This window comes from Alligator mississippiensis, chromosome 2 (genome assembly GCF_030867095.1).
Source record: "Alligator mississippiensis isolate rAllMis1 chromosome 2, rAllMis1, whole genome shotgun sequence".
Classification (NCBI taxonomy): Eukaryota; Metazoa; Chordata; order Crocodylia; family Alligatoridae; genus Alligator; species Alligator mississippiensis.
In genome coordinates, this window is record NC_081825.1 from 143,021,158 (window position 1) to 143,037,468 (window position 16,311).

The 16,311-nt window shown below is 45.1% G+C and overlaps 1 protein-coding gene across 5 annotated transcripts in view; it reads left to right on the forward strand.

Annotated features, from left to right (window-relative positions):
• The window catches only part of FRAS1 (Fraser extracellular matrix complex subunit 1), a 365,258-nt gene that overhangs the window by 308,201 nt on the left and 40,746 nt on the right, over positions 1-16,311 (forward strand). For 4 of the 5 annotated variants that reach the window (XM_019498159.2, XM_019498154.2, XM_019498158.2 and 1 more), the window contains 8 exons: positions 3,392-3,505; positions 4,562-4,712; positions 7,108-7,267; positions 8,003-8,171; positions 10,324-10,570; positions 12,170-12,514; positions 12,796-12,956; positions 15,363-15,510. In XM_019498159.2, the coding sequence (XP_019353704.1) occupies positions 3,392-3,505; positions 4,562-4,712; positions 7,108-7,267; positions 8,003-8,171; positions 10,324-10,570; positions 12,170-12,514; positions 12,796-12,956; positions 15,363-15,510 (1,495 nt within the window). The remainder of the gene's footprint in view (positions 1-3,391; positions 3,506-4,561; positions 4,713-7,107; positions 7,268-8,002; positions 8,172-10,323; positions 10,571-12,169; positions 12,515-12,795; positions 12,957-15,362; positions 15,511-16,311) is intronic. The other variant, XM_019498157.2, reaches the window with a different exon arrangement.

The window sequence follows — 16,311 nt, forward strand, 5'->3', positions numbered from 1 at the left end:
CGCCCCATCCTGCACAGATCTGGTGGGGGGAGCACATGCCTTCCCCCCCCCCCCCATGCTCTCCTGGGGTGCAAGCAGCGGCAGGAGCCACCTTCCCCACCCCCCGAGTAGTGGTTCTGGCCCCCTCACCCCACCTGAGCAGCACCTTCCCCTGCCTCCTCCTTCACTGTGGGGGACATTGATCTGCCCCTCCCCCACACCTCTTCCCTCCACCCTCCCCTTTTACCGCACCAGACTTACCAGCTGGAGGCAGCTCTCCATGTTGCTGGATGTGCTCCTTGCTGCCTGAGTGCTGCGCTGTGGCTATCGGGCCACTATCTGATACAGCCAGTTTACTTTGTATCGGTATCAATCTGATATCGGACCGATGAGCACCATAGATTCTTCTGTGAATCCTCTGTTTGTTCTCCTCCCCCAAAGCTTCCTTAGCTCATCAGTCTTACAGGCAAAAATACTCAAAGCACAAGCTCTCCCTTAGGTGTTGATTGGTGTAGTCCAATGAATTTATTAGTCTTATGCCAGTTCATACTTGCTGAGATTCTGTCCCAGAACACCAAAGCACTGAAACCCGAAGGCAGAAGGTTTACTGCATGTTCTAGGATGTACTGAACCATTAAAAAAATTGAAAGCATTCTTTAAATGAATGGAAATGCAATGTTCCTTTGCTCTGTGTGCAGAGACCATCATAGTCCTGTGGAATGACAACCCTGAAAATTTTACTTTGCCGCAGTGAAAGTCATTGAGACCCATAGACTGAAATCATAGAGTATTAATTTAATTCTCATCTCATTTCATCTCTTCTTTTAGTGTGTCCTCTGCTAAACAGATATTGGGCATGTGTCCCCAAAGCAATGTATCCCTACACCATACTTAAAGAATGCAATATTGTTATGTGTTCATGGGCCACTCCATTAAAATTTTCACAAGGATATTCTGAATTTTTTTAAAATATTGATTTCGGTATCCATTGAAAATAACAAAAATAAGGAAAATAAGTGGGAGAATCAGATCAGGACCTCAATGCACTAGACATCTTGCCAATTGTAAAAGGCAGTCTGTCCCAAATAACTTTAAAGCCTAACTAGGTAGAACAGAGGAAGAGCGTGAGAAAAAATGAAAAGTATTATCCCCAGTGAACAGATAGTAAACTGAGGCAGTGGGAGGCTAGTGGGATCTTCCAAAACATATAGGCACTTAACTGCCATTGATCTTGGTGAGAATTAGGCACGTACTAGGGCTGTGCAAAACACCATTGTTTCATTTCGACATCCATTTTAACATTTTTAATGGACAGTGTTTCATTTCATTGTTTCGTTTCATTTTGAAGCATTGTTCCATTTCGTTTCGTCAAAACTGTTTCAACGCGTTTCAGTGTTTTCCCTATAGGCTATAACGGGGGATCATGAAAACTTTGTCATTTCTTGCCTGATTCAGATGAAAATTGCAGGGATGGTAGCCCCTTTTGAGGGCATGAAACCTGTCAAGCTTCAAGGAGAGAGATGCAGGGGTTTCTGGGAAACTGCACCTCAGACTGTTCAAAGAAAATCTCCTTACACTTGGTGGCAGCAACAGCCTCCTCTCATTTGGTTTGCAGATCTGGGGGCTCGTACCCCCGGGAGAGCTGTGGGGCTGTGCTGGAATCCTCCCAGGGGTGCAGGCATCTGGATCTGTGTGCCGGATGACAGGAGGCTGCCCTGCCACCTGGGACCAGTGCTGGGTGCAGCCCGTAACCAGTGCCAGGGAAGATTCATGCTGCCACTGGTCTCAGGTGACAGAGGCAGCCTCATCTCATCTGGTGTGCAGATCCGGGGGCTTGTACCCCCAGGAGGGATGCCAGGCAGTACCGGGCTCCTGGGGGTGTGGGCCCCTGGATCTGCGTGCCAGATGACAGGAGGCTGCCCTGCCGCGTGGGGAAGATTCATGCTGCCATGGCAGAGCTGTTCAGAGTGCAGCCTGGCAGTGGGAGTTGGGGACTGCACTCCTGCCGCTGGGCTGAGCTCCATGGGGCTGCAGAGCCTCCCAGAGTGCAGCCCTGGCTTTCCCCTGCCTCCCGCCATTGAGCTGCTTTAAAACCTGAAACATTTCAAAACTTTCGAAATGTTTTGAGTGCCCTTATTTCATTTCAAAGCTGTTTCAAAACTTTTTGTTATGTTTCAATTTTGCTGTTTTGAGCTTGAACAAATACTTGGCAAAATTTCACACAGCCCTAGTATGTACGTGCTTTTGAAAACCCCAAATGGAACCATAGCTGCATCCCAAGTAACTTTTCTGAAGGAAGGAGTCACCTGGGATTCAAACCGTATCTCCTGAGTCCCAGTCCTGCCTTACCCAAAGGACCTCCCTCCCTTTCAGGCACTGGTAATGCAAAAGCATATGAAATAAAAGAAAGGAGTCGATGGATTTCTGAGCATCCTCTGTTGCAGTTAAGGAAAGGGCAACTAGGGTTATGAGAGGGGTTAGTTGCTCCTTGAAAGTGTCTGTTAAATAGCAATATATCTGCCTTTGACCCCATTTCTGTAGCATGGCATGATGACTTAAAATGCGAAAATAATCTAATTGCTACAAAGGGCTGCATGCACGTGCATGATCCAACACAGCCAAGCAGTGTTGCAGATTCCTTGATCATAGAGAGTGCCAGATATATGCTTTAATGCCATTTATAGAGACTGATCTAAAACCTACTGAAGTTAGGGATGATACTCCAGGAGATTTGAATGACATGTGGGTTAGGCCCAGGCCACATTCCATTCCCTGGCCTGTGAGCAACTTCCCTTCTGCAGCCAATGCCTTTGTCTTGGCAGCTTTTCCCTGCTCCCTCCTGCTACCATGTCTCACATGTATAACCCTCTAAGTTACCTCCCAATATAAAGTGTGATAGGAATGTTTAAAAAGAAACCTTAGAAGTTACAGCCAAGTGGAAGTACTAGGGTTTTTTTCCCCTGTTGTTATTCTCTATTCATGCAATGTCTGGCACAACTGGGCTCTGTTCTCTGACTGGGGTTTCTATAATGGAAATAATTATTATTTTTATAACCCCACTATAAAACAAGCCTTTGTATTACTCTAGGAGGAGGTTTCAACAGCTCTCAGCAGTGGTCTACTTCTGTTTGAATTCAGTGGGTGTTCTACCATTGACTTCAGCTGGGGCTAGAATGAGACTGTTGCTGAATGTTTCTGAAAATCCCCTCCTGGGACACAATGCTTGTCACCTGCTTCTTTGTTTGTGTTCTGTCTCAATTATTTTGTAAGTTCTTCAGGCCCTGGGATATGCCCTATTCCTTGCTTGTGAATCTTCTAGATCATTTGGAAAAATTATATCACTAAACAACATCTTCAGAGTTTAACCTGAGGCAGTAATTTACATGATGTATTAATATCCACTCCTGCTCAGATTGTGACAGCGGCACCCCAGCGGTTCAAAGTGGACATTCTCCCCGTGGATGATGGGACACCCAGAATTGTCACCAACTTGGGCCTGCAGTGGCTGGAGTACATGGATGGCAAGGTGACCAATCTCCTGTGTTCAGCCTGATTGTGTGAGAAAAAGAGAGAAAGAGGAGAGATATACTGAGAGATGTATAAGACAATTCAGATACCCTAGAATTTCTTTCTCTTATAGAAGTAGCAGAAGTTCAGGTATCTCTCTTTTGGTCTCAGGGGAAAAAACTTAAAAAAGCAGAGGGCATGTTTTCTCTCTGTTACTCTGATGACAGTGGCTGGAATGTTTGGGTCTTAAAGGAGCCATTACAATAGGTGTTTCACTGAAAACATTTCCTTCTATTAGTTGTATAATATACAACTAATATGTGTTTGTTCTGCTAAGTTGCCAAGTAAGATGGTGGTGCTTGGTACCCCTTTCAATTTTCTCAGGACTTGGTCTAAACCACAGAGGAAACTCAAGGTTATGCATAGCAAAATGGGGTTGCGTCGCACATTATTAAGAGGCTACTTCAACATAAACTGCCTGATTTATTAAAAGCATAAAAGCATTATACAGACATCAAATGGTTTTATTGCCACTATTTTCCATTCATGTTGCACCTGGGAAGCGCTAAGGAAGTGGAGTGAGACCGAGATACATACATGAGCAGACAGGGAAACAGGATTAGCACATGTTTCCTAAAACCAAACTGTGGACCAGGCCTGCCAAAGTTTTCAGCCTTCGTGGCAAAGCTAGATGATGGCATGAGCAAGCTTGAGCTGTGTTTGAACTAAACGTGTCAAATTATTGTTTTCACACAAAACTAGAAAGGTTTGTCATGCCAAGTCAAACAAAAAATGACAGCTTTATGAGTTTTCCTTTATTCAGGCCACAAATTCATCTTCAAAGTAATCAGATTTGAATCTGAATCAGAAACCTTTCTGTACTGTTAGGCTTTGTATAAAACATGGCCAGTCTCTACTGTCTCTGTCTGTCTCAGGCTGCCATTTGTCTGTCAATTCCCTAAGTCTTCCCTCCCTAAGTATTCTTCTAAAGGGGGATTACTTTGATTGGCCCATGAATCAGACAAGCTATGCAGTATCTCAAGAAATTAACTACTTCATTGTGGCTTTAATCCAGGCAACCAATCTGATCACCAAGAAGGAATTATTGACAATGGATCCCGACACAGAGGACAAGCAGCTGATTTATGAGATAACAGCTGGCCCCAAGCATGGCTATGTGGAGAGCAAGCTGAGACCAGGAGTAGCTGTGACTACCTTTACTCAAGGTAAGGGAGTGGGAATCAGGACTGCATGTCACTGCCCCCTGCCTTACTGCCATCCATGCCCATTTCCCTTGTCAAAATGGGTTACACAGAGGGACTGAAATTGCTCTGTAAACACTGCAGACCTCAGAGCAATTACCGACTTTCCCATGTGTGAGGAAAGGAGAATCAGGTCCTTCTTTCCTGTCTTGAGTCTTGTTTGTATTTACAATGCAAATGAACTTTACCTTTTTTTTCCTTAAAGAAATAACACCTTCCCCATAGAGCTAGACCCACATCCAAATCCCAGTTACCTTGGAGCTAGTTATGGGGCTCCAGATTTGGCACAGAAATCTGTTTTGATTTGGCACAGAAAGGGTGGATTTTGCATCTGAATGTAATTGTTGCCCCAGCTGCCCCATGTCTGGATGTGGAGATTTCTGCTGTGCTCTCTCATCCTTTCCCATGCATTTAGAATGGTATTTTTTTCCATCTCAAGCTATGTTGCTTTGAGGCTGGACTTTCAAAGGCTTCTGAGATTTTATAACACTTATAGCTTGGACTTGCTGCAAGTGAAGAACTGCATTGGTTTTTTCCACCTGTGTTTTGTACCTTAAGAGAAAGAACATATCTGAGTGCAACCCTTAAGGCAAAAAATTAAAATGGAGCCTGAAATTCTTAGTGCTGGTCCTTCTTGTCCTATGCAGAATGTTATCATGCTGGGGTGATGTGTTTCTGACTTCCTGCTTAGCATCTGCCTGACAGCTTGGCATAAGTATGGCATTGCGAATATGACCCCTTTGGATTCAATTGTGCTACTGGATGGTATTTTCAAAGGTGCCTGAGCAACTTAGGAACTTGTCTCAATTGCATAATGGACTTGGGTCCTTAGAAGCCGCCATCTCTTTGTTGCATTTGGCCACAAAGAGAAGCAAGAAGGGGGTTGAGGTCTGAGGCAGACAGAGCACAGCCCTACTTCCTAGATGTGCATTGCCATTACCAGGGGAATGGAATGAATGCCCGCCACCCCTCCACACACACACACACGTATACTGCCTCACTGGCCAGCAGAGCTAGGCCAGCACTACAAGGTGGGAAGTCAGTCACTGCTATGGCAACATACTTTCCCCCAGGAGCAAAGCAGAAGGAGGGCAGTAACTGTGAGACTGAGTCCCAGCACTTTTGCTGCATGTTCCCTTTTGGGTAGTTGGCTCTAAGCTGACCCTTAGTCAGAATGAGAATACTCTCAATACAAACAAGATCAGGGCCCCATTGTGCTAGGTGCTGTATAAATAGGCAGGGTTCTTTTTCTCTCTCTTCCTACAGACCTGCTGAGACGCATGTATACCATTTTATATACAGTAAACCTATGCAAATGCAAAAGAAGAAAAGCAACATTATTTTATGGGTGAGATCAAGCAGTGAAGCGAATGCAGTAGAAAAGCTCAAGAACAACTGATCATTTCCATTGCTAGATAAAAGCTTTAAAAGGGATGTGCCAGTATAGAGACCAGAACTCAGTGAGCTGGTTTTAAAGCAAATTTGTATTAAAATCGTCCCAAGTGAAACTACCCATATTTTCTTGCATGCATACCACATGCCCCCAAATAAAGAACTGTGTTTCGGGGAAGGCTGAATGAAGAAAAAAAAGAGCGATGACTATATAGAACAAGGATGGGACCAAATCTTCAGCTCATTCATCTTCCCTTTTCTGTTCAGGCAGAAGCTCAAATTAGAGCTGCTGATGAAGGCTGGTCTTCATGAGCAGATCTACAAATTTGAAAAGAGATGAAAACAGTCTGTAGGGCTGTGAAATGGGGGAAGAAAGACCAAGAGCAGGTAGCAGGCAGCAAAATTGCCAGGAAAAAGGTTAGCATGATTACTGGAATATCAAGACCACTGAAAAGGAGTGACTGTTGTTAAAAACTGTGGAGTGAAGAGCAATGAGCTATTAAGTCATCTGACTCCCTCAGCTGCCTGAATAGAAATGCCACTACTTCTGCTTGGCAGTTAATTATAAACTTTGAGTGAAAAGGAATCAAAGCGGGGTGCTTTTTTCTGAGCAAAAATTCCGTTTCCTGCTTAAGATGCTCCAATTTTGGAAGACTAATTTTGGGGGGAAAGGTGCATGTGGTTTGAGAGTAAATACAGTACTTTAACAAAATCCTACAAGTTTGATTCTTTTTTAAATTTTTGGAGCTGTTATAGAAAAGATGAAGTAGTTTTTGAAAGGAGAAAGGAAGAGCTTCAGTGTGATTCCTAATGGCACATACTCTAAATAACAAGCAGTTGAACAGATATAAAATGTATGATCAGGATCAGTTCCACAAGATCGCATGTATACACATGTGTATTTTGTTCACTTCTAAAACTGTTGTTAAATTTCTGGATTGGCTCACTGGAAGTCTCTTCCTGACAGAGGATGTGAACCTGGGGCTGGTTCAATACGTGTTGAATGATGAGAAGATTCAGGAAACAATGGACAGCTTTCAGTTTCTAGTGAAGGACAGCAAACCCAATATGGTCAGTGACAACATTTTCCATATCCAGTGGTCTCTCATCAGCTTTGAATATACCAGGTAAGCAGCCCTCCTAGACTACTCTGCTAACAAGTTGGGGCCTGTTCAGAGGTGGTGTGGGTTGAGATGTAACTTACCATCACTGGTTATTATCTAAAGTTGATGTAATAAGCTGAAGGCACCACAAGAAGGCAGGTTTGGAACCATCTTAGACCCACCCTTGAGTTTGGCTCTCTGTTTTCCCTCAGTGGTATCATAATGTGTCTTGACCTGTAACATGAAAACAATCCTGTTGGGATAAGTTGCCCTAATTTAATATTATACCTCAGTAGTACACAGAAGTCCCCATCAGAACCAAGGCCACTTATCACTACATATGCACACAATAAGGCACAATCTCCAGTAATGATTCTGGAATGAAGCCAAATGGCAACTAGCAGTCTCAGCCTACTCAGAATTAGTGTGCAAGTGCTAGGTGTAGAGGATGCATATAGTGGGGGATAGAAAATTTGTCTAAGTTTGGGAAGGCTGTATATTTTAAGGCCTGTAGAAGCAATATCCATATGTTGTTGCCAGTTCCTCTGTGCTTTTTACTCAGCTTTGCTTCCTTGAAAGCATCATTGAGCCTTGATTTGTAGTTGCTTGGTATCAATACAAGCATATGGGGTATTTACTTCTGTTTCTGTACAGCTTCCTATATCCTGCTCATCACTAGCATACCTGAGAGCCTTCCAATACCGCATTAGGCAGTGCTCATTAACACCTCTCCTGCATTTGTGTTTTGTACATTTCCAGCTACAACATCAGCGAAAAAGCCAGCTCTGTCAGCATCACAGTGAAGAGGATCGGAAACCTCAACCAATATGCCATTGTCCTGTGCCGCACAGAACAGGGCAGTGCCACCTCCAGCTCTAGCATCCATTCAGAACCAGGACAGCAGGATTATGTGGAGTATGCAGGCCAGGTAGGTTAGGAAACTCTCGGTACATCTATGAAGCAACATGAAAGTTTGACTTTACCATGTACTAACAGATCTACCCTAGCATAATTTAGCTAGCATGAGTAGCAACAGAAGTGGGTACATGATGGCTTCAACATGTTATAGCAGCCGGTATACAAACGCTCCATAAAACCAAGAAAATCTGACTCAGACCTGCTAAGAAGTCATTGGTTATTTATGCAGCAAGTGGACTATTTATTTGCTTAAATCTAATCTGTGTTGCCCTGGGATGTCTTGATTCTATTTCATTAATTTACCCCAGCTTCTGAAAATGTCTAAGGGGCACATATGATGGGTAAACAATGTTCAGTGCTATACTGAGAGGAAGAAGGATTAATGACATCCTTGGATATGTAAAGAAGGGAGCAGTGAGTAAGAGTGGAGAGCTTTTGCCCCTCTACATGACTTATACTAGAATGCTATGTCTAATGCCAGCATCCTCATTTTGCAAAATAAGTAAAAAATGAGAAGCGAACAGACAAAAGCCTTAAAAATGATTTGAGGACTGGAGAAGTCTTGTACAGTGAGAACCTCAAGTAGCTCAATCCATGTAGCTTTTCAAAAAGAAGATCAAAAGGTGACTTCAGGGGGAATAAGTTGCTTCATGGGGAGAAACCACCACATACTGAAAAGCTCTATAATCTAGTGGAGACAGATATATAACAAGAGCCACTGGTGGGAAGCTAAGGCGTAACAAATTCAAATGACAAATAAAACACAGATTTATCACAGTGAGAGCAATTAACTGTTGGAACAGTCTACTGTGGGAAAAGGTTGACTCCAGTTTCCCATGGTTTTCAAGGTTGAATGCCTTCCTAGAAGGTATGCTTTAGTCACACACAAGTTATTTCACTGACTATTAATTGAAGTCCCCTGGCTTGTGATACAAGAGTTCGAATGAGATGATCTAACAGTCTATGCTGGCCTTAAAATCTATGCCTCCTCAGACCTCACTTTGAATCATAAATTTCTAAATTTAGGCTCATTTACAAAATGAGTGTTATGTCAGAAATGGGCATGCTTCTCTAGTGCCTTGCACCTTGTGTGGTCCTATACCAAGGGTGTCAAATATGGCCCTCAGGCCAGATCCAGCCCACAGAGTCCCACCATCCAGCCCCTGGTGCTACCCCTGGATCTGATCAGACCCACCAGGGGGAACAGAATAGGGCACTTCTAGATCCAGCACACTTGTCCCTTCACCTTCCCCAACATACCTGATCCTGTGGCTGCTTCAGCTGGCCTGGGATCTGTGCTATGTGTGGCGTTGATCGCAGAGCAGCCAAAACAAGTGCCATATGGTCTGGCTGGAGCAGCAGCTGCACTGCATGCAGTGGCCAGACTGCATCTCACCAATGCCGGCTCTGGGATGTGCGCTGCATGTGGCAGCCACTTGAACCAGTTCAAAACATCAGCTGCGCATGGCACTCACAGGCACTTATGTACAGCAGGGGTCCTGGTCTGGCTGGAGTAGGCATCATATGTTGTGCAGTTCCTGAGCTGTGATGTAGTCTGGCTGGGATGGCCACCACATGCAGCATGGCTGCTGCTTCAGCTAAACTGTGCCCCATGTTGCGTCTGTTCTGGACACTCTGGGATCTGCGCTGCATGCAGCACAGGTCCTGGACTGGCTGGAGCAGCTACCAGATCAGGTATATGGGGGAGGAGAAGAGGGGTCTAAGGGCCCAATCCAGCCTGTGGAGAAGCCCCACATCACTCATCCAGCTCATGAGGCCAAATGAGTTTGACATCTCTATGCTATACCTTGTTCAAACACTAATAAAATTGGGTGCACATGATTTCCACAGATGAGTGTGTGGCTGAACAAGGCGCAAGGCAATGAAGAGTCAGGTCAAGGACAGTATTTTGATACTGCAGTCCAAAGAGGTCTTTGAAAATATGATCCAAGAGCCCCCTGGAAGTCACCAGGAGCCTTCATCTTGGGATGTAGTGGGTTTGGATTAGGTTACAGATGAATATAAGCTAAATACAGCTCTACATAACACCAAACGAACAGCAGTTCTGAGAGTACAATGAAAGGTTTGGTGCATTTGTTGTTGTCAAAATGGAGTAAGGAGGTTCATGGACAATGTGCCCCTTGTTTTTCCCTTTTCTACAGGTGCAGTTTGATGAGCGGGAGGACACCAAGGCCTGCACTGTTCTCATAAATGATGATGACGTCTTTGAGAACATTGAGAGCTTCACTGTTGAGCTCAGTATGCCAGCCTATGCTTTGCTGGGCGAGATCACCCAGGCCAAAGTCGTCATCAATGATACAGAGGATGAGCCCACTTTACAGTTTGATAGGAAGACTTACTATGTCAATGAGAGTGCTGGCTTCCTGTCTGCACCCATAGAAAGGAAAGGTTTGTTGTATTGAATGCCATATTATTATTACTATTATTGTTGTTGTTGTTGTTGTTGTTTTGTTGTTAATAATAATAATTGAGTTCTTAGTAATACTAATTGTAATAATATAATTTAATGTCATGATATAATAGTAATATAATAATATAACAGTAATATAACAAAATAATAATAATGTTCTCTTTTACCACATTTGTCAGCACAGACAGTAATTAATTAAAGTTTGAAGTGTTAGTATATTTCTTTATCCCCATTTTACAAATGGGTAAGCCGAGACATACAGGTTAGGGAGAAATTAGATGTATAACCAACATTACAAGGTAAAACTCTGTCCATCCCATTGAGATCAAATGAAATTGTCCTGTAATAGATCAGTGACACCTAAGAGTGCAATGTGGAAGCCCTAATCCTCAAACTCCTGCTTTTAATGCTGAGCAACACTAGCACACACCTATAAATTGTGGTCAGCTGTAAGATTTACCTTAAATGCAAGTCACTGACCTTTGTATGACAGGAGTGTGTAAAATCCAGGGTTTTGCTACCTATGGTTTTGATTTTCATAACATAATTTTAGAATGTTGCAATGAGCGGTGTTCAGATGGCACTTGATTACTGATTGGATCCTGGATCCACCCTTCCACCAGATAAGTGGAAGTAGTGCTAAGGTTTGTTGTGCGACTGCCCTTTGTTAGTTTTCCCAGATAAGCGAGCTAATATTTCCTCTGAGGAGGCAAATATCAAAGCCCCCCGAAAAAGGTGGGGCTGCTTCCTGTTTTTCTAAAAGCCTACAGTTATCCATTGGAAAGAATAAAAACAAAAAGAAGGGAGAACGGGGAATGAGGAGAGCCCGGTTGCCTTTTTTCCTCCCTTCTGTTATGTTCAGCAATCAAAGGCAGCTGAAACAGGAGCAAACCATTGTGTCTGTTGACTGCTTCTCTGCAACCCAGGCATGGAGCACCACACAGAGCACAACTGCAGTGTGTGCTAGGAGGCCTGCCCCACTGGATCACTGATTTCTGAGTAATTGCAACACCTGGCAGCAGTGCAGAGCTTGGAGTGAATATCCAGGACCAGGCTGGCTAAATTCAAAATGCTCCTTTCCATTAAAGCTAGGTCACTTCCTGGACATGTTCCAAAGTAGGGGGAATATCCCCAGGCCACTTTCCTAAATATTGTATCCATGTGCCAGGAGCTACAGTGGAAGATATTTGGATATCTGAATTCATCCAGCTAATGAAACCCAATGCAGTTTTGACTACAGCAAAGATTCTCAATGAGGTTGCCAAAGATACCCTGGGGTGCTACCAGGTTCTCTGAAGGATGCTTCGAGGTGTGAGAAGATAAGCAGATAAATTAAGCAGATAAGCCAGGCTCAGGCTTGGTGCTGCCTGGACAGTCCCTCACCCCTTAGTGCCCAGCCCTTGTTTAAGGAGATAAGCACTGTAATGTATAAATTAGTTTTTGAAATTGGGTGCCATTCAGTTCACAAAACTTGCAGAGGGGTCCCTTGAATCAAGTGATGGTTACCTTAAGTCCAAAAAGGTTGAGAACCACTGGCCTACAGTAATACTTTTGTCCCCTTGTATGCTGTGTTGTAGGGGATGCCAGCAGCATTGTGTCAGCTGTTTGCTACACTACTCCCAAATCTGCTAAGGGCAGCAGCCTTTATGCCCTGGAGTCTGGCTCTGACTTTAAATCCAGGGGGATGTCACATGAGAACCGTGTCATTTTTGGACCTGGCGTCACCATGTCAACCTGTGACGTCAAACTGATTGATGACAGTGAGTACGAGGAGGAGGAGGAGTTCGAGATCGCCCTGGCAGATGCCTCTGACAATGCACGCATTGGGAGCCTGGCATCAGCCAGAGTTCTCATCAGTGGCCCCAATGACGCCTCCACCGTGTTCCTGGGAAATGCTAGTTTCACGGTCAGTGAGGATGCAGGTAAGGATGCAGTAGCAGTTTCCTTAATCCTGTGCATCACCCCAAAGTGCCTCTGGTAGAAATACCACTGTCCAGGTGATGATGTGAGATGGTTCAGCCTTGGATTGGGCCCACGTTATATGGGGAAAGGGCAGCTGTAGTGGCACTCCAGCTGTACCTTTTCATCCTGCCCTCCAATAGGAGTGGAGTCAGCTGTGGCCTATTGACACAACAAAGATGCAACTTTCTGGCATGTAATTGTGTTCTAACTCTGGCTCTAATATGTCTAACTTGAAATGCAGGTACCATTGAGATCCCTGTTATACGGCATGGTACAGACCTGTCAACCCCCACGTCAGTGTGGTGCGCCACTCGGCTTTCTGATCCACCCTCTGCCAGTCCAGGAATTGACTATATACCCAGCTCCAAGAAAGTGGAGTTCAGGCCAGGCAGAACTGAAGAGGTATTGGACCAAACATCCTATGCTTATATGGGCATATTTCATTCTAGCTCATATCTCACTTCTGCATATAGACACATTCTCTTTCTCACTACCTCTCTCCCTTACACACTTGCTATTTTGAAAGCCACCTAAATTAAATTCACTGTATTCATTTAGCTACTGGGATTTTTGGACCTTAGAGTAAAAAAATGGGTATTGCTTAAAGATGCAGTTTATCCCAGATCCCTGTCAGCATGGCTGCCTCAGGAGCTATTTAAAAAAAATAAAGCTTAAAGAATTATCACAAACTGTTCACACTTTGACCAGAAACAATCCGATTGTTTCATGTAAAATACCATCCACATACTTAAGTGTGCACTATGTGTTGTGGGAACTCTAATTGCCCTATTGTAACATTGTGTCTTCCCATCACTGTATTGTAATTCTCCGTTGCCATGTACTTAGATGGTAAGTTCTTTGAGGAAAGGACCCTTGTGGCACCCTTGGCTGGCACTTGTGAGTATCCTCCTACTCTGTGGTCTGGGCCCCTGACTTGCCTGCTATGACTTGATAGAATGGTAAAAGGAGGGGTTCAGTGGTGTTCTTTCCCCCTGACCCGAAGACGGGGATACTCATGGGTTTGCTGTGGATGTTCTTGGGGCTCCACATCCCCCCCTACACCCTGTCCACTTGCCAACCGCGTGGATCTTTATGTTACCACACCAGTCCTGGGCTACAGCCCGTTTGTTGCCCTGAGGCGCCTCCACCTCCTCGAATGTGGATGGGGCGCAGGCTTGGGGATTCAGCCTGCCCACCCCTCTTCCTCTTCATAGTTTCATAGTTGGTAGGGTCAGAAGGGACCTTGACAGACCATCAAGTCCAACTCCCTGCCATGGCAGGAAAGAGTACTGGGGACAAATGACCCCAGCAAGGTGTTCATCTAACCTCCTCTTAAAGACCCCCAGGGTAGGAGCCAGCACCACTTCTCTTGGAAGTTGGTTCCAGATCCTAGTTGCCCTGACAGTGAAGTAGCGCTTCCTGATATCTAGTCTAAATTTACCCTCTGTCAGCTTGTGACTGTTATTTCTTGTCATTCCTGGTAGCGCTCGGGGGAACAGGGACTCCCCCAATGCCTGTTGGTCCCCTCTGACTAGTTTGTAAACGGCCACTAGATCCCCTCTCAGCCTTCTCTTGTGGAGGCTGAACAGGTTCAGGTCCCTTAGCCTCTCCTCATAGGGCCTGCCCTGCTGCCCCCTCATCATGTGAGTGACCCTCCTCTGGACCCTCTCCATGTTGTCCACATCCCTCCTGAAGTGCGGCGCCCAGAACTGGACGCAGTACTCCAACCACGGCCTGACCAGTGTCACATAGAGGGGGAGGATCACCTCCTTGGACCTCTTGGTTCCACCCTGATCCCTACCCCGGCCCTGAGGCCTCAGATGGGTGCTTAAGGGCCAGGGTGGATGCGGCCAATCACATTCCCCTATGGAGAAACACCAGCCGCAAGCCTCTCGTGCTCTGGGACTGCAGTTTGCAATGTCCCAGGCACCTTCTGACTGCTGCCTTTGCCCATTCTCTGTGGGGCAGAGCCAGAGGGCTCATTCATACTGGCGTCCTGGGCCTCAGCTGGCCCGGTGTCTTGCCAGCTGGGTTCCACCCCACATCCAGCTTCTGGCGGGGTTTTTGAATCTCCCGCAGTGGCGGCTTCAGCTGATGTAATCAGCTGGCCGCCACCCAGCTTAATCAACAGCTGTTTGAAGAGCTGACTCACCGCTGGCTCGCGCGGTTCTTTCTCCACCCCGGTCTGCCGCCTCGGTAAGTTTGCAGTGGCATCAGGGTCACTATTCCCCTCTCTGGAAGCATCGGGGTCTGCCCCCGGCACTTCCAGCCCCCGAGGGTGTACCCCGCCACCACAGCCCATTTCATTAAATGGGTGGTTAGTTATCCCTGATTGGAGTCTCTAGGTAAAACCCTATTATGAAGAAGTAATAATATTTCCCAGAGGCAAAGGGATGCTGTGGAGCTGTTGGTCAAACTGTGTTTTCAATTTTGCCATGTTATGCTCTAGAATTTATGGAACACCCAGTTTCAGTTATTTAGTTCATTCTTGAGCAGTCACAAATTGCTGGGAGTTGCTGTGATGGACAGACGAATCAGGTGTTTTGCCTGAATAGAAATCTGTTAGAACAAAGTTGACGTTGTAGCTGTAGATGCCATAGTTAAATGCACCTCTCCCAGGGTAAAGGCATTTTGTTATTCTGTGATATGGAGAACATTGTGTTTGAAAGAGCTGTTGAGGCTTAGGCACCTAGAATTAGTGACATTACTCAGCCTGAGACTCAGCCTGAGATGACTATTCTCTCCTTTTGACCAAAATCACAGCAGGTTTGGTATTACAGTAACACAAGAATTTTCCTCTTCCTTTAGTATTGCACCTTGACAATCCTGGATGACGCTCAGTACCCAGTGATTGAAGGGCTGGAGACTTTTGTTGTATATCTGAGCTCACCCCAAGGGGCGGAATTGACTAAACCTTTCCAAGCTATTGTGGCCATTAATGACATCTTCCAAGATGGTAAGCTGTGCAGTCAATCTGTACCCAATCTATTGTGTCACCTGCCATTATATTTTCCTTGTGCACTAAGATAAGTTGGAGCCTATAGAATTATACCCTGGTTGAATTCAGTCCATATATACTAATTAAAACATGTTCCATATTGGCTGCCCTGTGTTTCTTTCCTTGGCTGCTTTGTCCACAAGATATTATAGTCTTTGGAAACAAACTAAATTTCCTGTTTGCTTCTCTTGTTTTCAGCCAGGCTTTCTCACTTGGCTCAAAATGAATAGCACTTTCCTCCTTGTATAGTCCCATAAGTGCTTTACCCAGAGTAAGGTGTTACTTAGCATGGCATAGGAATAAGTGCTCTGGCACATGCTACGTTTAAGAGATAATTAATGTATGATAAATAGTAACCTGGGCACACAATAAGGCCAATTTGTGGTGTGATAATATAGCAAATGAGCCACAAAGCTATTCCACATATAATGTACAACATGATTTGGCTCATTTGTATTCTGTCTTAGGGCCTTGTTAAACATTAATTTTAGGCAACTCCTAGAGCTCTTAAACCCTGATTGTCCACATATTAACGCCTGAAACTAGTTTTAAGCACTTTGTAGGGAGCCACTGCTCCCACTGCCCTCCCCAGCAACCCCACTAACTATCCCCCCTAAGTCTGCCACCCCTACCCCTCCAGTTATGTTTGGTTGCCTGCACTATCTGTCCTGGGGGAGCAGACAGGGAAGGGTTAACCTGCCTGCCTGGCCACCGCTGCCACTCCTGCTGTCTGGGCTGGGCTCAGCCCAGAGAAGAGCA